At 45.3% G+C, this 21,621-nt stretch overlaps 1 protein-coding gene across 1 annotated transcript in view; it reads left to right on the forward strand.

Annotated features, from left to right (window-relative positions):
• Positions 1–21,621, forward strand: part of LOC115330648 (caspase-3) — a 29,647-nt gene that overhangs the window by 4,721 nt on the left and 3,305 nt on the right. The window contains exons 3-5 of the mRNA XM_040205783.2: positions 12,250–12,370; positions 15,791–15,941; positions 18,583–18,764. Of these exons, the coding sequence (XP_040061717.1) occupies positions 12,250–12,370; positions 15,791–15,941; positions 18,583–18,764 (454 nt within the window). The remainder of the gene's footprint in view (positions 1–12,249; positions 12,371–15,790; positions 15,942–18,582; positions 18,765–21,621) is intronic.

The following is a 21,621-nucleotide window of genomic DNA, read 5'->3' on the forward strand; positions in this document are numbered from 1 at the left end:
CAGCCCGCCAGACACCGCCCAAGCATCGCCCGCCCCGCACACGACGGCCCGCAGACGCTTTTCAGCAGCTGTTCATGGGCGCCGCCATAAGTGACCTTCAGTTTTTGTTTCCTTTTATTTCGATCACTTCCCTCCATCATTGCCCCAGCAGGACAGGTTATTGCCATTTCAGATCCGACTGTGTCCTTCTCCGCAGCAATGGCCTTTGTGGGGGCTCCTCAAAGCGCGCTTCAGTGGCTTGGTATCTCAGTAATACAAGAGAAGATCAGTAATGGCGGCTGAAATATAGCTCGTGTGCAAAACGTCTATACAAGACATAACCTCCAGGAGTGTAACTCCGCTTGAGCGACGCGACTGGACCGTCGTGCAGAGGGTCAGAACGTTCCAAGCGTCACCCCCGGGCCTCGCCCCGCACGGTAGGTACGGGGCGCGACTCCACCTTCACTCTGACAATGGTCCTTAAATAATAACACGCACTAGTTCTACACACCAACACGTGCACACATACATAGACACATACGATGAGAACACTTAACGACCAGCACTTAGGTTCTTGGTATGAAGTGTCACTTCGAGTCTTACCAATTGTCACCCAGATTGTTCACAGATACATACATATTGCTATATTCACTCATTTTACAACAAGGCTCAGGCAATAAAAGGCTCAACCCTTTTATTGCCTGGAGAGCATGTTTCTGCATGATTTGATTGGGCCATGGCCCCAGTAATTTACTTATGGGGAAAAGCCTTTTATTTAGGGTATCAAACCGTACTTTTAGTTGTGACCGATTGCGATCGAAGCGAGGACAGTTAAAAAAAAATGTGTTCAATAGTTTTTACACTCTGACCGCAAGAACATTTTGGGTCCTCAATTTCATTAATTTTGTAGCAAAATTGTCTCGTGAAAGCCACGTTCAGTCGCAGGCGGTGAAGCATTGTTTCACATTTTCTCGGTATATCACTTGATATATAAAACCGTAATTCTGGATCCACCACGAAGAGAGTAGACTGCCGTCCTGCCTCATTAAATCATATGTTGACTGCCATTTCTTTAGAGTGGTGTGCAATTAAATACTTTATGTCTGTTTTGGAAAAAGGAATTCCTCGAGTTCTGTCTAAAGCATGTGCACTTGTTGCTAGTTTGTCTGCCTCCATGTTTCCTGAGATTCCGCTCTCTCCTGGAATCCACTGCAGCTTTAATGAATGACCATTACTTACGGCCCGATCGATCATATCAGCTACCTGGTAGGCCAGTGCATATGCCGGACTTCTAGAGTTTATTAACGAAAGAGCACCGAGGGCTGCCTTGGAGTCACTGGTTTTGAGGTTCTACGTCCTTTATATACTTCACTGACGCAAAAATTGAATAAAGTTCTGCAGCAGTAGAGGACGTTCTGTGGGACAAACGAATACATTTCTGCACTTGCATTGATGGAATTACGAAAGCTGAGGTTGAGCCATCATTTGTCGTAGAGCCATCCGTGTATACATGAATGTGGTCTCTTTAGTAATCATGCAAGTATGACAACGCCGACTGAGTAATCGCAAAATGAGATGTGCTCAGGCTTTTCTTAAGGTTGCGTAGTTCCGTGTTAGTATCTCCGACGCGAAACACCCAGAGTGGTCGAGCTATAGTCGGAACCCACGGTGTGTAATCCGGCACGATGACGCTCGACGATATCAGTGTTGAGGAAATATGTGAGTCCGTCCTAGTCGCCAAATTTTCCGCAATTGGGTGACAATTCTGAATGGACAATCGTAGGAAACGACGTAAGGACTCATATGTTCGCGTAAAGTTGGAATAGGTAGCTCTCTTGTTTCTGCTAAATCCAGTGTTCCGCGAGTTGAACGCAAGACGCCCAAGCAGATTCGAAGACTACGGGCGATCATGTAATGTTGTCTGTTTTTTTGTGGTGCAGATAATCCATAGAGTGCTGGGAGTGAATATGTAATAATTTGCCGAACTAGTGCAGAATGCAGCATTATTATGGATTTAGTTGAGGCTCCCCAACGAACTCCAGTAAAATAACGTAAAATGTTGATTGCTTTGTTCACTTTTGCCTCCAGCATATCGATGTGTTTTACCCAAGTGAGGCTTTAATCTCGAATCACACCAAGAAAGAAATGATGCGAGACGTGTTCTAAAGGCTGACCCTGTATTTTTAGCTAGAATCCACGAAGGTGCTTCCTCGTGAACGGAAGCATTACTGATTTTGAAGGTGCAACATCCATACCCCGTTCACTTAAGAACTCGTCTAAAAGGTTCAGTCCCGCTTGAAGCTGATCCTGTAAAGTTTTTAGACATGTGCCTGAGGCCCAGATACAATTGCCATCTGCATATATCGTCACATGGAGTGGTGAAGGGAGGCGTCCTGGAAGCAAAGCCATGACCGTATTAAATGGAATAGGGCTTAGTACGCTCCCTTGAGGTACGCCATGTCGGGGATCTTGACTGGTGCTATCTCCATCTGCGGTCTTTACAAACATTGTCCATTTTGAAAGGAAGTTTTTTATCCACCGTACGACTCGTCCTCGAATTCCAAGTTGTATAAGACTATATAGAATGATGGGGAAAGCAGTTCAGGAAACACGGACTACGAAGAGGAACAAACACGACAGGACAATGCTGTACAGCATTGTCCTGTCGTGTTTGTTCCTCTTCGTAGTCCGTGTTTCCTGAGCTGTTTTCCCCATCATGTATAACGTCAACCAACTGGCCCAGTTCTCCACCTTATTACTATATAGAATGTAGATTTGACTTACTGTATCGTATGCGCGCTTGATATCTAAAAATACAGCTATTGTGATTTTTCCGAGCGTACGTTCATGTTCTATGCATGTTACCAAATCTTAAACGCAATCCATCGTGCAGCGTTTGGGACGAAACCCTGCTAGTTCTTCCGGTAACACTTCACTCGTTTCTAGCCACCATTATAGTCGTTGATTAATGAGCTTTTCGAAAAGCTTACCTAAGCAGTTTGTAAGGCTGACCGGTCGAAAGGAGGCTAGGTCCATGGGTGTTTTTCCCGCCTTCAAAAGCGGTATGACCTTAGCGACGTTCCATGGGTCTGGTATTTCTTTCTTGACCCAGAGGAAGTTAAACGTGCTCAAAATGAAGTTCAGCGCACGTGGACCGATGTAGGTCAATTCATCCCGTGTGATAAGGTCTGGGCCAGGTGACCTATCCCGACGTGTCACTCTCAGTACGCTTTGAAGTTCCCACATTGTGAAAACACAATCTAGCTCTAAATGACAGGACGTAAACTCGTTATCAATTGTTTGTTTGGCATCGGCACAGGAGGCAAAGTATTTAAGTGTCCGAGATGCCGTGCTTGGTCGAACCAATAATTTGCAAAACTCGTCTGCTATTGTCAGTTCTGATACGCCTCTGGATAGCGCCATTGCTCGCAACGGGAACCTTTGAATAGTCGGCGCTTGGAGAGCTCTAATAATAATCCACATCCTCGTGAGGTCACTTACAGCCGATAGCTTACCACAAAGCTGTCGCCATCGATGTTTGGCAAGTTGCTTAAGTTTACGTTGTATAAGGCTGTGAACACGCTGAGCCTCCTTATAGTCCTCTATCCATCCTGAGCGGCGATATCTTCGTTCGGCTCTGCGTCGTATTGCTGTAAGTTTTTCATACGGAGCATCAACACGTCTGTAATCGAATGGAATGGATACCCATCCTATTGCGTGGTCCAAATTTTCTCTCACAATCGAAGTAAGGTCGTCCAACGTATCAACGTTTTTACAGCTTAGCGTATTCAAATATCGAAACATGCGCCAATTTGTAATTTTAAGTTTACGTTGTCCATTGCGCGGTCTCGCTACCTTTCTGTGCTGGACGAGTATGGAAAAATGGTCGCTTCCATGGGTTTCTGTATCAACATGCCATGATAAATCCGGGAAAATGTCTTGAGAAAATATTGTCAAATCCAGAACACTTGAATAAGTACATCCACGAAGGAATGTCTGAGTGCCATCATTTAGCACGCATAGATTATATTTCTCTATTAAATTGGCAATCAGCTTCCCTCTCTTATCATTTTGTGTGCTTCCCCACAATGTATGGTGCGAGTTGAAATCCCCACACAAAATGTAGGGATCACTACATTTTGATAGTATTGATGTTAGAGCTCCCTCCGTCACTGATGTTACTGGCTCTATATATACGCAGGCTGTAATCATTGCGGTCGTGCCAAACCTTGCACGCAACGTATTCTGGCGCTTCAGATAATGATGAGCACATAATAACTGATGGCATGTCTTTTCTCAAACAGAGCATTGCTCGACTGGGACCATCCCGACGGGACGAGCAATAGGGGAGGTAGCCAGCTATCTTAGTTTTTGCATCTGTATGAGCTTTAGATATTGCCAGAACAGGGAACTGGTATTGCGCAACGAGCTTACTGAACTCTCCTATTTTAGTTCGGAGGGAATTCGCATTCCATTGGAATACAGTCGTTTTACTGTACACACTATTCATTACACTTCAGGGACCCTTGTCCCCAGAATAAGGGGTTCCCTATTAAGGATCGCCTTTACCTCTGAGATGTTGACGGCGTCTGGTAGCGATCTAATGATCACTTTCACTGCCAAAAACAGTAGCCGCATGAAAAATCGTTGATCAGTTGCTTGGCTGTCCGCGTTGACCTGGGAATCTGCACGGTATGTAGCAGACAACGTCTCCATTGATGGTGTCGTTTGTAATGCACTGAGTCGTGGAGCAATTCAGGCACCAGACGCGCTAGGCGTTGGAGGTCCTGACTCGCGCTTTTTGGATTGAGTAAGCGGCGCTGACGTCATGAAACCATTTTAATTTTTTTGAATCGGTGTTTCTCTTGCTTGGTTGTCGATGTAGCAGGTCTGAATACGTAGGCTTGGATGTCGACGATTTTGTGTCGTTTGGAGTATCAGGTATTCGCACCACCTCTTGATTTGATGGTGGAGATCGTCGAGTAGGTGTTCTGCCATTTATGATTTCTGTTTTTCTTACAACTGCTGCCGCTTTTTTACTGGAGCAGCCGGAAAACGTTGCCGCGTGGCCTTGGCCGCAGTTGGCGCATTTAGGTTCAGCTCGTGAGCTGCACTCTTGATGGTGATGTGGACCTGCACATATTTTGCAACGGCGGGCACCGCGGCAGATCTTGGCAATATGTTGAAATCGTTGACATTGGTAGAATTGAGGGGGGCAACCGAAGTACTCTTCTACTGGGTGGCTGGTGAACCCCAAGTATACCCTGGGGGGCGTCGGGCGGTCCTGCGTGAAGCGAAGTATTACGCTATCTTTGGGACGGGCCACTGAAGTGCCATCTTCTTGTCTTTGGTATGCAACCTGTCTTTGGACAGTTGTTGTCTTTTAAGTACTCCAATAGATCACTATCGGAGTATTGGAGAGGAAATCCTTTGATTTTGTCCATGTTTTTGGAGTAAGACCTTGGAGTGGTTGCCCTTACTTCGATTCCCGCGAGGGATGTTTGCGCAAGCAGTTTATTTGCCGCAGGGAGGGGACGCTACACTGACCGATAGGCTGCCATCCTTGGCGACTCTGTGTGAGAGTATTTTCTCCTGTGCTATTCCCAATACCTCTCGTGCCAAGACATTCGGGTTCACTTTCCAGAAGGAAGTCTTCTCGGACGTCGGATGAAAGAGTATTGGGATACCGGCTGGTCGGTTTTTCTTGTAAGAGACAATGGTGAAACTCGCGTCATCGTCCTTATCATCCATGCGTTCCTGTAACGTGTAAGCCGAAATCGCCGCTCCCGATGAAGGGTCTGACCTCTGCGGGTCAAGTCTGCGTGCGCCTTCAACACGCTGTCGTTTGATGGGAATGACGGCTTCCGCCTGTATATCTTAGATGGTAGTTGGGTGCATCGGTGCCAGCTCTTGGAAGGGTGGATTTTTATTTGGTGAAGGTAATTTACCTTGTTCCTGTGAGGGTGGTACTTGTTCCATGGTAGCGGGTGGTTTTATCGATGGAATGGCATCGGGTTGCGACGGCAATGGCAATTTGCCGGCCGTCGACGCCCGTTTCTTGGCGTTCAGACTTGCCGGTGCAGATGCCAATTTTTAAATACAATGCTTGCGACTCCAATAACAATTGAAAATTATTTAAGACTGGCCAATTTATGAAAAATAAGCTGAGAGCCACAAAAGTGCGACAAGCTGTTCCGAGGCTTCTTCTTCTTTTTTCTACGCTAATTCATACTTCTGCTTTTCGTAAAACGCACGGAGTTAGTATAAAGTTCGCTAGAGGTTCAGCTGGAGCTAGTGTATGATTTCAAATTAAAGCAGACGCGCGAGCTAGTCTAAACATGAAAACAGGTTGGTGCATTTTACTTTTCTGCGCTTGATTATTAAAGCAAATATTGCGAAGAATTATTTTGTAATAAATAGCTCGGAAGATTTCTCGGTCGCGCAGAAACAAATATTGGTAAGTTACCTTTTTATTTTTTCGTTTAAAATTCATGGCTTTGAACACCAAGTAAAAATAGCTTCATTTATACATTTATGCGACTGTCCGACAATGTTAATTCGAACACGGCATCGATGCTTTTCCGCAGGAGGTTTACGTGCCAAAGCAATGAAGGGTATCTCTAAAATTAAGAGAGTGTTTAAGCACTACGCACGAACAATGGGTACTCCCTCTGCACGTAGACCACTAAAATAAAGTGAATGTCCCATATAATTAGTGCCATATGCAATAAATAATATAGCTTTTATTCTCTCTGCTCATGTATAGGCGCAAAGGCAGTTTTTTTTCTAGCGTTCAAAACATCCTATCAGCGCGATCGAAAACGTTGAAAATGAGGGAAAGTCCGAAAACTCTTATCACCCAATAAAATCCACTCAATAAATATTGTTTTACGCGTTTTTAACCGCTCGTATATAGGAGTTGTTTTAGTGATATATAAATCTCGCAGATTATCATCATTAGCTTAAGCGGGACGTTTCCGCTGATACTAATGATCAGCGGGACGTTGTTTTGAACTATTATTTTCGCGGTACTAGAATACTGTACCCAAATTAATTGCATTTTTAGTACGTAAATAAAGTTACCCACTGTTCACTACGACTCAAGCGAACAATGTAATTCCGGTTATTCTCCGGTGAAGAGACAACTAACACACGCGTTTTAAAATAAGAATGTTCAGGAACACTGCAAAAGTGAACTGTTTGTCGTCTGCTTCATGTCGAAACCGGAAATTCCGTAGTTACTAGCGACAGCGGAAACTCTAGCGTACATTTTAATATACAGTTTTAGTATTGTCACAAATGACAAATGATGAGGCGAAGAATAACTGAAGAAACTAAACGTTTAATGAGAAGTTTGTGCCCAAACCAAAAAGAAAAAAACAGAAGATGAGAACAAAGCGTCGCGGGCGTCGAAGTCGGCGTAACAGCAGGTTCGAGCTCTGGGGTGAGACTGACTGCAGATCGCCACGTGGAGCCCCTTATGTACACGCGTTAGCTTTTGGAACAATCGACCTGGAAGGTTCGGCGACTAGAACATCCGCACCTCGAAGAGGCGACAGAGTTCTCAAATTCACCAGAACATTAAACTGCAAGAATAAACAGAAGGACGCGCAACTCCCGGGAATCGAACCCTGGCTCTTGGCAGGGAGGCAAGCGCGATAACCGTTAGACCACGGCCGCGCTGCCTACTTGGCGCGCGGCAGTATTGTATTGCTGGCTTTTACGCAAGCAATGCTCGGACCGATTTTAGGCGTGCGTTAGGTTGCCCAGTAAGCATCTCGAATGATCTTTTTGATTCAATTTGCCAGAGCCGTAGACTTCTGCTAGAGTAACTGTATATGCTCCGCCTTGCAGAGCAGAGTATCGTAATGGCGCTTTCAGTACGGCCATGTTGGATCCAAGGCCGCAGCGCGGGAAGCGACCGTTGCTTCTGCAAGAGCCCCGGATGCGCGAGCTACGTCATCGCCCTCCTGTCATCTTCTTCCCAGACTTTGAAAACATGTTTGAAAACATCGCTCGCATTATAAAACAACGCGATTATACTGTATCCAGTGGTTGCACATAATGTTGAATGGTCAAGAAACCTCCTAGTTCGTTCTATTTTAGTGTAGGGTGTATATTTCGCAAACGCAAAGCGAGGAACATGATCCGCCCGAAACCGGCACCTTCAAAGCCTCTTTGTCGCACGAAGGTCGGATCCAGCTCGGTGCACGTGACCTCTTTTTCGCCAATACGGAGTTGGCGGCGAAAGAAAAAGGAACGCGATACTCTGGCTCTGATTGAAAACAAAAGCGTGTCTAATAATTTTCTTTCTAATTAAACCAAGCCGGAGCTGCTTGGTCGAGCGTGCTTTTTTTGCGGGGGACGGAGGCTACGTTTACGAGTACGTAGCAAAATTCGATCGCGGAGTTTCCATCAATCGTCCCATGGAAACGGCACCTTCTTTCAAGGGGCACTGACATATCAAAATCATTTTTTTTTATTATCCGAAATGACTGAAAACGATGCCTGGTCATTACCCTCAAAATTCGAAACTTGGGAATTCAGTATTTGTGAAGTAAAAAAACAATTTCCAAATGCCAAATTTGACGTTCTCGCGCGATCCGCGCCAATGCGGTGACGTCAAATATTGCGGAGTTCTGCGAGTCTACTTTCTTTCACGCCTCCGCTCCACGCTAGTACAAAGCAAACCGCCGTTGCCACAGCGACCCGAAGCGAGGAGATGAGGAGCGGGAGAGGAGGGCGCCGGCGGTCCGGGAAAAACAGGTTTCTTCGTCCGATTTCCCGACTCACCGATCATCTTCTGCCTCCTCTGCTACGTGCGTCGAGCGCCGCCATGTTTTCCGAGCGAGGATACAAATCTATAGGAGGCGACATCACATTTTTTGTTATTTCAAAAAGAAGGGCCGTATAGTGAGGTCGCAATTGCGTTAAAAACCATGTTTTACGATTGCCGTTATTAAATGTTATAGAAATGTCGCCTACAAAGCTTATAAATTTCATGATTTTTGACGTCACCAATCAAAAGAAGCGAGGAAATGAACGGCGGGAGACAAAACGCAAAAAAAAAAAAAATAAATAAAAAAAGAATAAAAGAAAACAGCTCGCGCGTAAGGAATTTTTGTTTTTTTCGCGATGCGGTTAAATTTTGCTTGTCTCAGACTACAACTTGCATCGTTTTGGACAATGATAATAAAAAAAAAACAAAAAAAAAACGACCTTTGGGGTGTCAGTGCCTCTTTCAATTCTATCCCGGGAAGAAATCCAGTACCCACTGATGTCCAGTGACAACTTCGACAATTTCTTGAAGAGTCGTTCGTCCTTCGGTGATGAACTACGCGAAGAGGCTTAGCGTTGAGCAGATCGCAGTGTTCGCAAACATTGCGAGTGGCGAACTTTCTCACTATGCGCTCCCTCAGCTGCACGGCGATTTGATTCGACCGTGGTAGGTCCCGGAAAGAGTTGTTCGAGGTGAACACCATGCAATTTGACTTAACGCTGAGCTTCGCGAACACCACATCGTCCTTGCTGTGCCAGTGGAGGCAACCGCCATACTGAAACTGGTGCTATCGGTGGGCCCGAGATCTACCGAGATCTTCCCCGCAAAGCCGCAAAGGCCGCAACGCAAAATCCCCAACGTTGCGTGCGTACGCAATACGCTAGCCCTTTTATTGCGCTCTGTGCATGCGCACCCTCTACCGGCAAATTCTCCTTTGCGAAAGCAAAGCTTTAGCGCACGATTAACTAAAACTGTCTAATAACTCCATAGCCCTTGGCAATAAAGTTTGGTTTGACAGGTGGCGCCATCTGATGCGGGATTTTTGCAACTCTGAGACTGCCCGCGGCCTCAATCATTAAACCCGATCTCTAGCACGAACGTCCAACAGCCCTCCCAAACTCTGTTGCAGAGCTCGCACCCCATCTTAGGTAGTTCGATGATCTCCCAAAGATGCCTATTTTGCCCACCAGCCGCGCTGACGGACCGGGGCGCCTCCTGTTCATTGCCCTGAAGCTATAGGAAGTATTCACGGAACACCATATTGTTGGACGTTGTTCGCAGCGCATTCTGAGAACTCTACACAGGGACAAGATGTGGGTTGCTTTGGCTCCACTGCTAGAAATCCGTGCCCCAAGTATAGAGGCTTTGCAAACTTGTCAGATTACAGCCGCCACTGCTGACCTTCTCTTGTCTTACCTAGATGCCGACCCACTGAAGCGGGCGTTGAGAAGCCTCTACAAAGGCCAATACTGGGGAGAAGGACACAGTAGAATATAAATAGGTAATAACCTGTTCTGCTGTGGTTATGATGAAGTGAAGTAAACGTAATAAGAGGAAACAAAAATTGAGATCGGTTGTGGCGGCGCCCATGCACAGTGATGCAGAGCGTCTATAGTTCGTATTTAACAGCTTCCAAGAACAAACATTTCGACTCAGAGGAATGCACCAGCCTGGACATTCAATGTCCGTTCCACACAGTCGGGTCGTTTTTCTTGGGAGACGATAAATGGGAGCTTGCTCTTAGCGTCCACTGCGAACAGTGTCCAACACTATGGCGTTTTGTGAGTAGCAAGATGTACGAAAAAAACTTCAGCCTTTCCGCTCTTGTGAAGAAGGAAGAGCAACGGAGCGTAGCTACTGTTCTTGGCGGTGACTTTCTAGGCGAGCGATCTGCTCTTCTTTCGCAAGGGAATCTGAAGCGCCCGACGCAGTCGAACTTTAGGCGATAGGGTCTTCGCAACGGTTGCGAAACCATTCGCCGCCGCCAATCATAGATGGCGGTATCTGTCCAGAGTCTTGTGTAGCCTCTCTACACAACACTCTGGACAGCTACCGCCATCTATGAGCGACGGCGGCAACCAGAGTGTTGTATCGGCCACGGGTGTCGACATTTGTTTGGTACCGGACACAATCCTGGGGAAACTAGCTCTTAACAGCTCCGCTGTGAAAAAAAAAAAAAAAACTATTGTGTTTTCTAAGAATAATGTTATCAGAGAAAGAGCCTCACATGTTCAATCCTCGACAACGAGGAGGGCATTAAAAATAAGATAGAAGGTTCTCTATGGTATTTTAGAGCGACAAGCATTCACATATGGTACCTCGAACGTGTATGCGACAGGTTTGTTTTTCCGCGTTGTCATTTATTTTACTCGGTTTCTGTTTGGTGACTTCACAGCTGTGTAACTCCAAAACCGCTGCTGCTCGCCGCGAAAAAAAAAAAAGAAGAAAAGAATGCACTGGTTAGAGGGCGCAAGCCGCAGCCCAGTTCAAAGGGTTCATTCAGCCTCATCCATCCATCCATTCCGTTGGTGGCACAGCAGCGGAGTGGGCTGCGGTCATGATGCGGTAGACGCCTACTCTGCGACAGTTCGCTCTGCCCTCGACCAGCCCATGGAAATTTCGCAAGTCACCAATTGGCACGCTCAGAGCCGCTTGCAGCGAGAGGGGGCCAATCTTTTGATTATACCTGCGCTCTGGCAACCGCGGCTATGGGTCTGATAATCGGAAATTTAAAAACTTCCTCCGGCCATCTTGTGTTGTTGACACGTATCAAGCTGCAACCTTCCTTGTACAGACTGCAAGTCTTACATGCGAGGCCATACCCTAAAACCCTGGTCACTCCGCTACCACGTCATACAAAATACTGTCTGCAGACATGTTCGAAGCACACATGTAGCAAATATGCCTCGAACTCTGCTTGAACTTGTCCACAGATAACATTTTGATGATGTCTGCAGTGGACACCGGCCACGTCTTTTGTAGAATGTGTGAGCGGTGCGATTGCGACTCATTAAAGACAACGTCAATCAATCAATCAATCACTCAATCAATAATTCTGCTATCATGAGGTTGGGTTTTTCTATCTGGGCCACGAGCTCCGCCCATCGGCCAAACTTTCTCGGTATAAACGACTCGGGCGCTGCGATGAGAGCGACACCTACACGTCAAACCCCAGGGCCGCGAACCCCGGGAGCACCCGTATCTGCAGACTGTGTTTTGTATGATGGGTGCTGAGACTGCGGATCTAGTAGGAGTATAAGCATATAGGGCAGTCCGTCTCTATTTGAACTGGCATCGATTTGAATGCACTCGATCTCTTCGAAGGCGCACCCACAATTTGCGAGACAACTTTTTTTCTTTTTAAGTACACTCGACTTTTGATTTCGCACTTCAATGGATAAACGAACGCACATGCCCTGAGATTTACTGGAAGCCTGATCGCCAAATTGCATTTTAACCGTCAATTACCGACTTTGTGAATCTTCTTGCAGTCTCCCAGCAATCGGCCAGAGATTGGACGAAGGGGTTGCCCTCAAATCGTGGCACAGTGTTAAAGAAGAGTTTTACCCCGTAACCGTGGAGAACGGCGTTTGCGTCATCGCTTACTACACGGTGAGCAGTGTCCGAATTCCGAACCCCATTCATGCTCTTGCGAGTGTTGCCGTGTGGCGATACTACGTTTCCCCTTATGTCCGAACGCAGCCCTCTCTACGAGTTGATAGGGTCAATGACAGATGGTGTTTCTCCAGTGTTTTATCATCGCCAAAAAGCGATGCTAAACCACGTGCAGGGAACGCCCAGTAACTTGCGCTTTTGACACGGTTTGATTGGTCCCATCAGCTTGTAACGTCTGCTGCGTCCGGATGTAAGCTGAAATGAAGAATAGAACCTACAGCATGACTAAAATGGATCGTAGGCCCTTTAAACGGACCGCGTAAATCGGTTTCTTAAAAGAGTATTCACACGGGAGAGGGACTCCTCCCTCTACTCCACGAGATGCGCATGACGTAAAAACAACGTCCCTCCCTGGCGCGGAGGAGGCGCGCTGACGTATACACATCTCCGGGGGATGGGGGAGATTTTTGATCGGGCTGAACGAACAGTCCCCTCCTTGGCAGGAGATCGTTCGCGTGTCTTTTGCATCTGCTGCTCTGCAGAATGCCGGAAGTGGCATCGGGATTGCCTAACTTGTTGTGGCTCGCGCGTGTCATCGGAGGCAGTCAAAGGAGTATCGGATATTCATCAAGGACGACCTCAAGCAGCTCCTCAAACAACTGGTTTTGGATTTCACGGTCTTTGTGTTCCATCCAGACGTGTACAAGTTGCACATGTACAAGTTACTAAAAGGAAAGTAATTAAGTTAAGTTACTGAGTACTGTCCTCAAAAGTAATTTGAGTAGAGTAGAAATTACTCAAATGGAAAGTAATTGAGGAAATCACTAACTACCGTAAAAAAGTAGCAAAGTACTTTTGAAGTTACTTTTACGTGTTTTTTATGGTAACAAGAAAGTACATAGGTTTTGATCCGTTAGCGAAATGGACCTTTTGCACATATAGACGGCCCCAGGCGGTGGCTGCACGAACTAAAAATTGCGGAAGTGACCTACCTGCGCTACCAGTCGACAATGGGAGCTACGTCTTCGTTCTCTAAACTGTAGCGCGTGCGCAACGCGACTTTATCCTTGGAGTCCACCCAAACGTCGTGTTTTTCTTTCCGTCCACTTTCTTTTTTTGCTTAACACAATTATATATATACTGCAATTACATGTTCTACTCGCTGATCCACAGCCTCCTTCCGAATTTCCTCAATAATTTCCTCGATTTTTCGTGCCAACCTCCGCCGCTTGGTATCGGGCGCTCGCGCACGCGCAGAACGCTTCTCGGAAAAGGTCCATTGTGCTAGCCAAATATGAATCGGATTACTTTTCCCAGATATGCTTTAATAGCTGGTTCTCCTTCTGCGTGACTAATTGTTTTGTACTTTTTTTTAATTTTTTGGTCAATGATGTATTGCGAATTATAATTTTTATTATGAGGTTTAGCACTGCGCCTGAGCTTGATTTTTTAGACAATGTTTGCTTGTTTACAGTGTTGCGTAAAACACATATGAAAAGTACTTGAAGTAAAGCACAAAGTAAATGAGATGTTATCTACTTTAAGTAAAGTAGTAAGTACACCGGGTGCAATGTACTTGAAGTAACGTACTGTAAATAGAATATATTTCAAGGTAAAGTACAGGTACGTTTGACAATTTTTCATGATGCCCTTTCATTTCCTATACAGTGTTTTTTAAACTGGTATATATTGCTCCAGGGGTAATCGGAAGCGCGTAAGTTTTTTTACTGAAATGGGAGCAAGTATTATATAAAATCAAATCGCCACAGAGTAGTTGTTTTACTCTCGATGACGAGCTATTTGACACAATAAGATTAAAAGGTATTCAGTTGTGTCGGTCTTATAGCCGCCATTACTTCACTCAGAGAAATGACCAGATGACGTCTCGAAAGAGCGTGTTTTTACACGACGCCATTTTTTTTATTTTCAAACTCAAGGAATGTACATTGAAGTCGGGAGTTTTACTTTCCTCGGAAAGTGCCACAAAAAATACTGTAGTAAAGTACAAGTACATACTCGGAGAATGTACGGCAAGTACAAGCTTTCTAAACAGTAGTACTTTAAGTAACATGTACTTAAAGTACTTCCAAAACTGCTTCTTTATTATATTTTTATATAAAAACCTTGGGGGAATTACTAAGGTTTCTCGAACGACCTTCGAATCTTTGGAGATCTGCATATTTTGAGTTTTGGGAGAAAAGGGATCGGCAGAAAGGTCACATTTATCTTGCCCTTTAGCACGCGATTCTTCGAGTACAGCACAGACTACGGGAGCACCAGATGAGATTTTTGTTGCCTCCTTTGAGTGAGGATCCACTGTGTACACCTCCTGTGGTGGGCGTAAGTTCCTGCGTTGGGGAGAATCTGGGACCAGCCCTTTCTTCAAAAGGGTAAAGTCTCCTTGAACTTTGGGACAAAGAGAAATGCCAGTCTTCGGCGCTAATCCCACAGCTACTCGAACTCTCTTGCGTCAAGTCTTTTCGCTCCCCGCACCTCGTAGCAGTGTTATTGCAGTGGGGGGCTCATGAAACTTTTGGGGGTTTCGGGCTCTCCCAAACCACTTTCTACCCCCTCCCCCCTTTTTCCCTATGCCAATACTTCCCCCTGTTAGCAAATATCAGCTGATCTTCAAAAAATCTTATCTCGTTTTGTGCAGGAATGTTTGTTGATAGGCGTTTTGCCCTGAAATTCGAAAGTAATTTGTAATTTGAGCAAAAGTTACTCGGAAAAAGTAATAAAGTAAACTACTAATTTCCGAAATAAAAATCTAATTTAAAGTTACTAAACTACTCAAAAAAGTAGTTAAAGCAGAGTAACTTATGTAGAGTAGCTGAACTATATACGTACGTACAAATCTGGTTCCATCCACCCTTAAGTCTTTTTGTTTTTTTTAACAGGAAGCAGTTTGTTTTTGTATTTAATAGCGTCGCTGCCGTAGTCGCGCACCGCCGTTTGATGTACGCCTCCGTTTTTCTACTCTCATCAGCGCGCCCCGAGCCTGACTGTCAAGAGTGCGACGGCTAAATGCGTCCACTAACACTGGCATCCCTTTCGGCTCCTCGCCGTTCGTGTGAATGCTGGAGCCGGGGAGGGAGTCCCGCTGGTTGCTCCGATCACTGACGTCTCGGACATCCCTCCCCGAAAACATCCCCCCTTCTTAACGTATTGAGCTAATATTTTCTACTGTGGTGGCCGAAGATGGCGTTGTCTGTCAACATTTCAAGGGATGAGCTCACCGAGTAAAAGAGTAAACACAAATCAAAGCGCAAATGAACTCCATGCGGCGACCATAAGGTAGCCGAACGGTAAGGTAATTGGAAGGAATGAACAAATAAACGACCATGTCTACGTTTAAATGCAATTTATTACGTTAAATGCCGCCGATGAATTGTTGCTCACTGGTTTTTCTTCATGTAGAAATATCCAGACGGCCCCAAGAGAGGTGAAAGCATGCCAGACATCTTGGATCACGTGAAGAAACTCAATGACGTTTGGAGCAAGAGAGGCTTCCTGGTTCAGACCTACACGGATTTGTCCGAGCAAGAGCTGTACGATAAAATGGCAAATGGTAAGGCTATTAGTTGCACATGATGTGGACGGACGCGCCTGCCGCTTTCCGTCGTCTCTCGTTGAACGTCTGCGTGTTGGACGCTTGGGGCGGGTTCGGAACCCACTTACGGTGACGTCACGAGCAGGCCTTTTTTTCTAGGTGCTATTACGTGACCCATTACTGCTAAAGCCCGATTGCTGTCTTTTATCTCCACTCGCGAAGAGCGAGAGGTACGGGAGAAAAAGCTGCACGACGAAGCAACTTGAGGGTCCCGACTCCCAACCCTGTTAGTTAGTGTGCCTTTATATCAGAGTTTTCCAAGCTGCTCGATTGGGTCACGTGTCTTATCGGCCGTGTTCGCCACGTGAGCTGCGAGAAGATTACAAAAACATTTGCTATCGTCTGCAAGAAGCATCTCCTCATCTCCGTCAGCTATCCTCCTCGCCACGCGACAGCGCAACGCACGCGCACTTGCGACCAATGTACATTGTGCACAAAGTTGCAAGAGCTGGCCACAGTTTGAGCTGCTGCCTCTCTTTGATCTTGGTCCCCAATCATCTCTTGGCGATATATCGAGGCCCGTTCACACGCTTCCAACCAAGTGGGACCGGCTGAAACAAGACCGGATTTTAAGCCTCTTGCGACGGCTTTGGGCCTGCTCCACTAGGGAGCCTTCATGTGCGCTTTGTGCGAAGCGCACATGGGGAGCCTTTATGTGCGAAGCGCACATGAAGGCTCCCCATGCTCCACAGCAGCGCATACGGCACAAGGGAGCCTTCATGTGCGAAGCGCACATGGAGGCACCCTATGCTCCACAGCAGCGCATACGGTCCTACGCCGTCGCAAGAAGCTTAAAAACCGGTCTCGTCTCAGTCGGTCCTAATCGGTTGCATGTGTGTGAACGGGCTGTCAGGCGTGTCAGTACGATTCACAAATGAAACTATAAAAGTGACAGTCACTCATAGAGTTATCATAGTGTACGCTGTAGAGCTGGCGCTAGTATACTGTTGCAAATTGAAGCGGACAGCAACCAGTCGAAAATTGGCCTCTGGTAATGCATTTCTGCGGGCAAAAGCGGGCGCGCTTCGTTTTTTTTGTGCTGATTGTAAGAGCAAATATTACAAATAATTATAACGCAGTAAATAGTTTCAAACGTGTCTCCATCACGTAAATGAAAATATAGGTCAGTTACAGGGTTTTTCTTTCAAATACATGTCATTAAACACATTACTGAAACAACTTCATACATGCATTTACATGCAGTGCCGGGTAATATTAGCGCGAACATGGCGTCGGCGCTTTTCTGAAGGAAGGTTTTGCGTACCGAGCGAACGAAAAGACACGTGGAAAACCAAAAGGAACGGCAAAGACTGTGCAGTAACATTGGATCAGTAACACCTTGTGCATCTAGACAATCAAAATAAAGGCAAAGATTTTTTTTCTTCTTTCAGTCCGGTTTGCAATAAGTAAGTATTGCTTTCTTTTTTCTGCTTATGCACATGTGCGAATATGCTTGTTCGGCGTTAAAACATCACCTGCACGCTCGAAACCTTTGAAAATAGGGAGCAGCCAGAAAACAGATACCCGATAAAAGCTCCCTGGCATAGAAAAAAAAAAAAAAGCACTGTTCATGGCTTACGTACTGTATTCATTACGTTTTGAATGTTTTTAACCACTCGTCAGGATGTACGACAGGGTCATTTTCATATATGTGACAGGACTGGCATATTAGAAATATATAAGCATTATCGGAAGGCTGGCGAACCTTGGACACATTCTACATTCCTTTCGATCGTTATTTTTCTTAGATTCGTCGCTCGTGTCTACACAAGATTCAATGGAACACAGGATTAGGGCTGAAGTATAGCGAAGTTTGACATTGTTCACCCACGAATAAAAAGGCTGCACTTAAAGCGGATATACATTTAGAATCTTAATAGACTAAAATACTATTCGGTACGACCGAAATAAAAAAAAAAAGAGATTCATGTTGTTTTTCAGCGAAGACAAAATGCGCGCGCGTTCTCCCTGAGAATGCACAAGAGAACCGCAAAAGTAGTTTGGTTTCTGTCTGTTTCAATTTGCATCCCGAAAGTCGCGTAGCGTACATTATATTCATTCTATATATTCACAGAAAAAAAAGTAAAAAAAAAAAAAACTAGAAGAAAAACGGGAAACACGAAAATGAGCTTTTACAAGATTACAAACAGGTAGCAGACATTAAATATGAGATCGAAAACCTGTTCGTTCATGGTTCCGGAGCGTTATTTTATAAAAGAGTTTATTCAGGAGTGTGGTTAAGTTATAGAGAAGTGAGCGCTCTCCGTTAGTTGTTCTGGACCTGGATATATTTTATGTATTTTGATAACATGGTTTGCATACTGATACCGTGCGACTTAGTCAAGAGATGTCTGACGAATGTGACAACTACCGTCACTGACAACATAAGACGCGCAGGGCGTGGCGCGCTTCATGCATCTTATTATCTTTCCGCAGCCAATGAGATTGCGGCATTAGTCGATAGGAAAGCCCAAGAACCAATCAGGAGGCAAGGGGCGGGAACTTAATGAGCCACTCCCTTCGTTTCTTAAGCTGTCGGGAACTACATACAAACCTCTCTGATTTGCAAATCTCGATTTTTATGTTCTTCTTCTCGCAGTGGCATCAATGGAAATACTGAAAAAAAGCGATGCCAGCTTCGTGTGCATTCTTCTGCCCTGCGGCAGGGGAGGCCAACTGTTCGCCAGTGATGGGCCCCTGCAACTGCACAGGCTGGCCGAACCCTTTACGGGAAGAGCTTGTGACACACTCGTCGGAAAACCAAAACTCTTTTTCATCGACGTGAGTATTCCGACGCGCGATGAATCGTGTGACCGAAGTCGGAACCACGTTGACAACCAGGAACAAAAGATCGGCAGAGATAGGAAGGCGAAAGCATTCGTACACGAAGCGCATACCTACAAGCGTCGCGCCACGTCTTCCTATCACATCACGCTCCCCCACTGCGCAGGCGCGGCGAACCCCGCGCCGGCCTCGGGACGGCTTCCGTGGCGAAGCATCTGCGTTGCAGTGCTTTTCTTTGTGTTTTTATTTCTGACGCGCCCGCTTTGACCTTGACCACACTCGCCGGCTTCCGTGACGAGGCATCTGCTGCTATGCTTTTCTTCGTGTTTTATTTCTGAGGCGCGTACTTGATGACCATACATTGGTAAATTACTTTCAAAATGTAATTTAATTATAATTACAATTACTTAGCTCCCAAATTAGTTTAACTACAATTACAATTACTACTACGCGAAAGTAGTTCATTGCAATTACAAATTACTTTTTAAAAGTAATGCAATTACTTTACAATTACTTATTTCTGAGAGTTACCCACCTTGGGCCATATAACTGTAAACGAGTTTTATGGCCGCTGTATAAATGTCACGCATTGTACTTTCCTTTTATGAAATTTGTGAAATGGATTATAGAACTTAATAGTTCGGAGTAATGAACTCCTGATTTCTTATATTCTCAAAAAATAAAAATAAATGGCGACAAAATTCACAGGTGCGAGGTGAATCTCTTTAGAGCTTGTGCAAATGGTATCCAAGTCAAACCAACAAAAAGTAAACTTAAAAATAATACAAGGAAACAAATATGCGACAGTACTGGTATCATCAAACTCGATGATTCGCTTCCTCTCCCTGTCTGTGGACTTGTAACATGTCGGATGTGGGTAATCGTAGCACGCGAACTGCGGTCGCTTCCACAAAACTAGTGTCACAATAGCAGCAACTCTCTTGCCAGGGATTCTGGGTTAATTCAGTGCACGGTAACACCCAAAAAAAAGCTCCTGAGATATATAATAAATTTAGGATCGTCATGTCAGGCGAAGAAGAAAAGAAGCAGCAGGTCTCCTTAACACGACTCACCCTGCCTTACTTCCAACTGTTGTTGCTAAACTGCGCTTCTTCGCCTCGATGTTAGAGTAGCACGACCAGTGCAAGTGGTACCAACATACGAGATAGAGGAGAAAGACGTGAAAAACTCATAAAGAAAAGAGAATAATTTCATGAACAAAAAAGTCCCCAAACTTGACTGAAATATGTAAGCGAATATGCAAGCGGCGAAGACGCGTAAGGAAAACCTCGAACCTCCCCGCCTCGACCGGATGATGTGATCGGAGCCAACCAGCTCGACTTCGACCCCCGATGCCCCCGTGTGGGAATGAGAAATAAGAAAGACCCCTAGAAACAGGAGCAACAGGAAGCGAACGAGACGAAGAGTCAGATTCAACTACGACAGGAACGAAAACGGACGCGAATGAAGCCCTCATTTATCAAATTATTTCTCAAATTCTTCATGAAATCGTTTTGCAGTCTACAAAATCCTTCATTCCGTTCTATCCCATCCCTCTTTTCCCTTTTCTTGAGCAGGTTGGGAGACTCTCTCCCTTTATTGCTTCGGTTGTGCTCTCGTCGCCGTGGCCAGGGGGGAAAAGCGCCACCGCCGCAAAATCTTGCAAAAGTAATTGTAATTGTGCCTGAAATTTAGCAATTACTGATGCTAGAAAGTAATTAAATTACAATTACCATTCCTTTCAGCCAAAAGTAATTATTACAATTACAAATTACTAGGAAAAGTAATTAAATTACAGTAATTTAATTACTGTAAATGAATTACTACCCAAGTATGTTGATGACGCATTTTTATGACCATCTTTCGGGGACAACGCCGCCGAGTTTTCGCGTAATGGGACAAGTAAGGCTTTCGTCTTACAAAAGGTCCGATCTACTTGCCCGCAAATCACTTGCGCGAGTCACTTGCTGTAATCTGCACAGTCGGGGCTGTGACTCTTAGCATAACATTTCAGTGCTGCGTCTAAACATATATAGGGTGTTACCGAGAAAAGAGAACAGTCTTTTGCGGCCCGGATAAATAACGTATACATCGTATAGAAAGCTCAAACTCTGTTAGATTGTGACGCTAGCGGTTTTCGATATAACGCGAAAGTCTGAGAGTCTGACGTTACCTGGATTAAGAGTTAATTGAGAAAATATGAAATTTCTCTATGAGCCGACGCCCACCTAAACCTAACATCGTAAAAGCGAGACCTGACATTAGAGGGACGCTCGTGCGATTTATATTAGTGAAAAACACTTGTCACCAAGAAAGATAATACAATTTTCATTGTTTGGGACAAGATTTTTTTCCAGTAAAATAAATGTTACCGGCGCTCAGAATATTATTTCTTGTTTTGACGATATTATGCTTAGGTCGGCGTCGGCTCATAAAGAAATTTTGTCTTTCTCAATTATATTTTGATCCAGGTAACGTCGTGTTCTCAAAGTTTCGCGTTCTATCCCAACTGCTGCATCATATCGTCAAGGAGCTTGAGTTTTCTGTGGACCGGGCCGGCCCGAAAAACACGGTCCTTTTTTGTCGGGAACTCCCGGTATTATCAGCTTCGTCATTCGCCAAGCTGCATCCGTAGACGGTAGCGATTGGCTCTCCCAATACTTTGCGCGAATGAGCACGCTAACACGGGTTCCTATCGTTTCGTCGAAACTCGTTTCGGGGAATTACGTTTCGTGGACACACGTTTCATGGACACACGTTTCATGGACACGCGTTTCGTCGACACGACCGTTTCATCGACACTCGTTACGCGAGTTGCACGCTGTAGGGACATTTCGTCGGGCGTGCATCGCTG

This window comes from Ixodes scapularis, unplaced genomic scaffold (genome assembly GCF_016920785.2).
Source record: "Ixodes scapularis isolate PalLabHiFi unplaced genomic scaffold, ASM1692078v2 PGA_scaffold3__209_contigs__length_174095766, whole genome shotgun sequence".
In the NCBI taxonomy this organism is placed as follows: Eukaryota; Metazoa; Arthropoda; class Arachnida; order Ixodida; family Ixodidae; genus Ixodes; species Ixodes scapularis.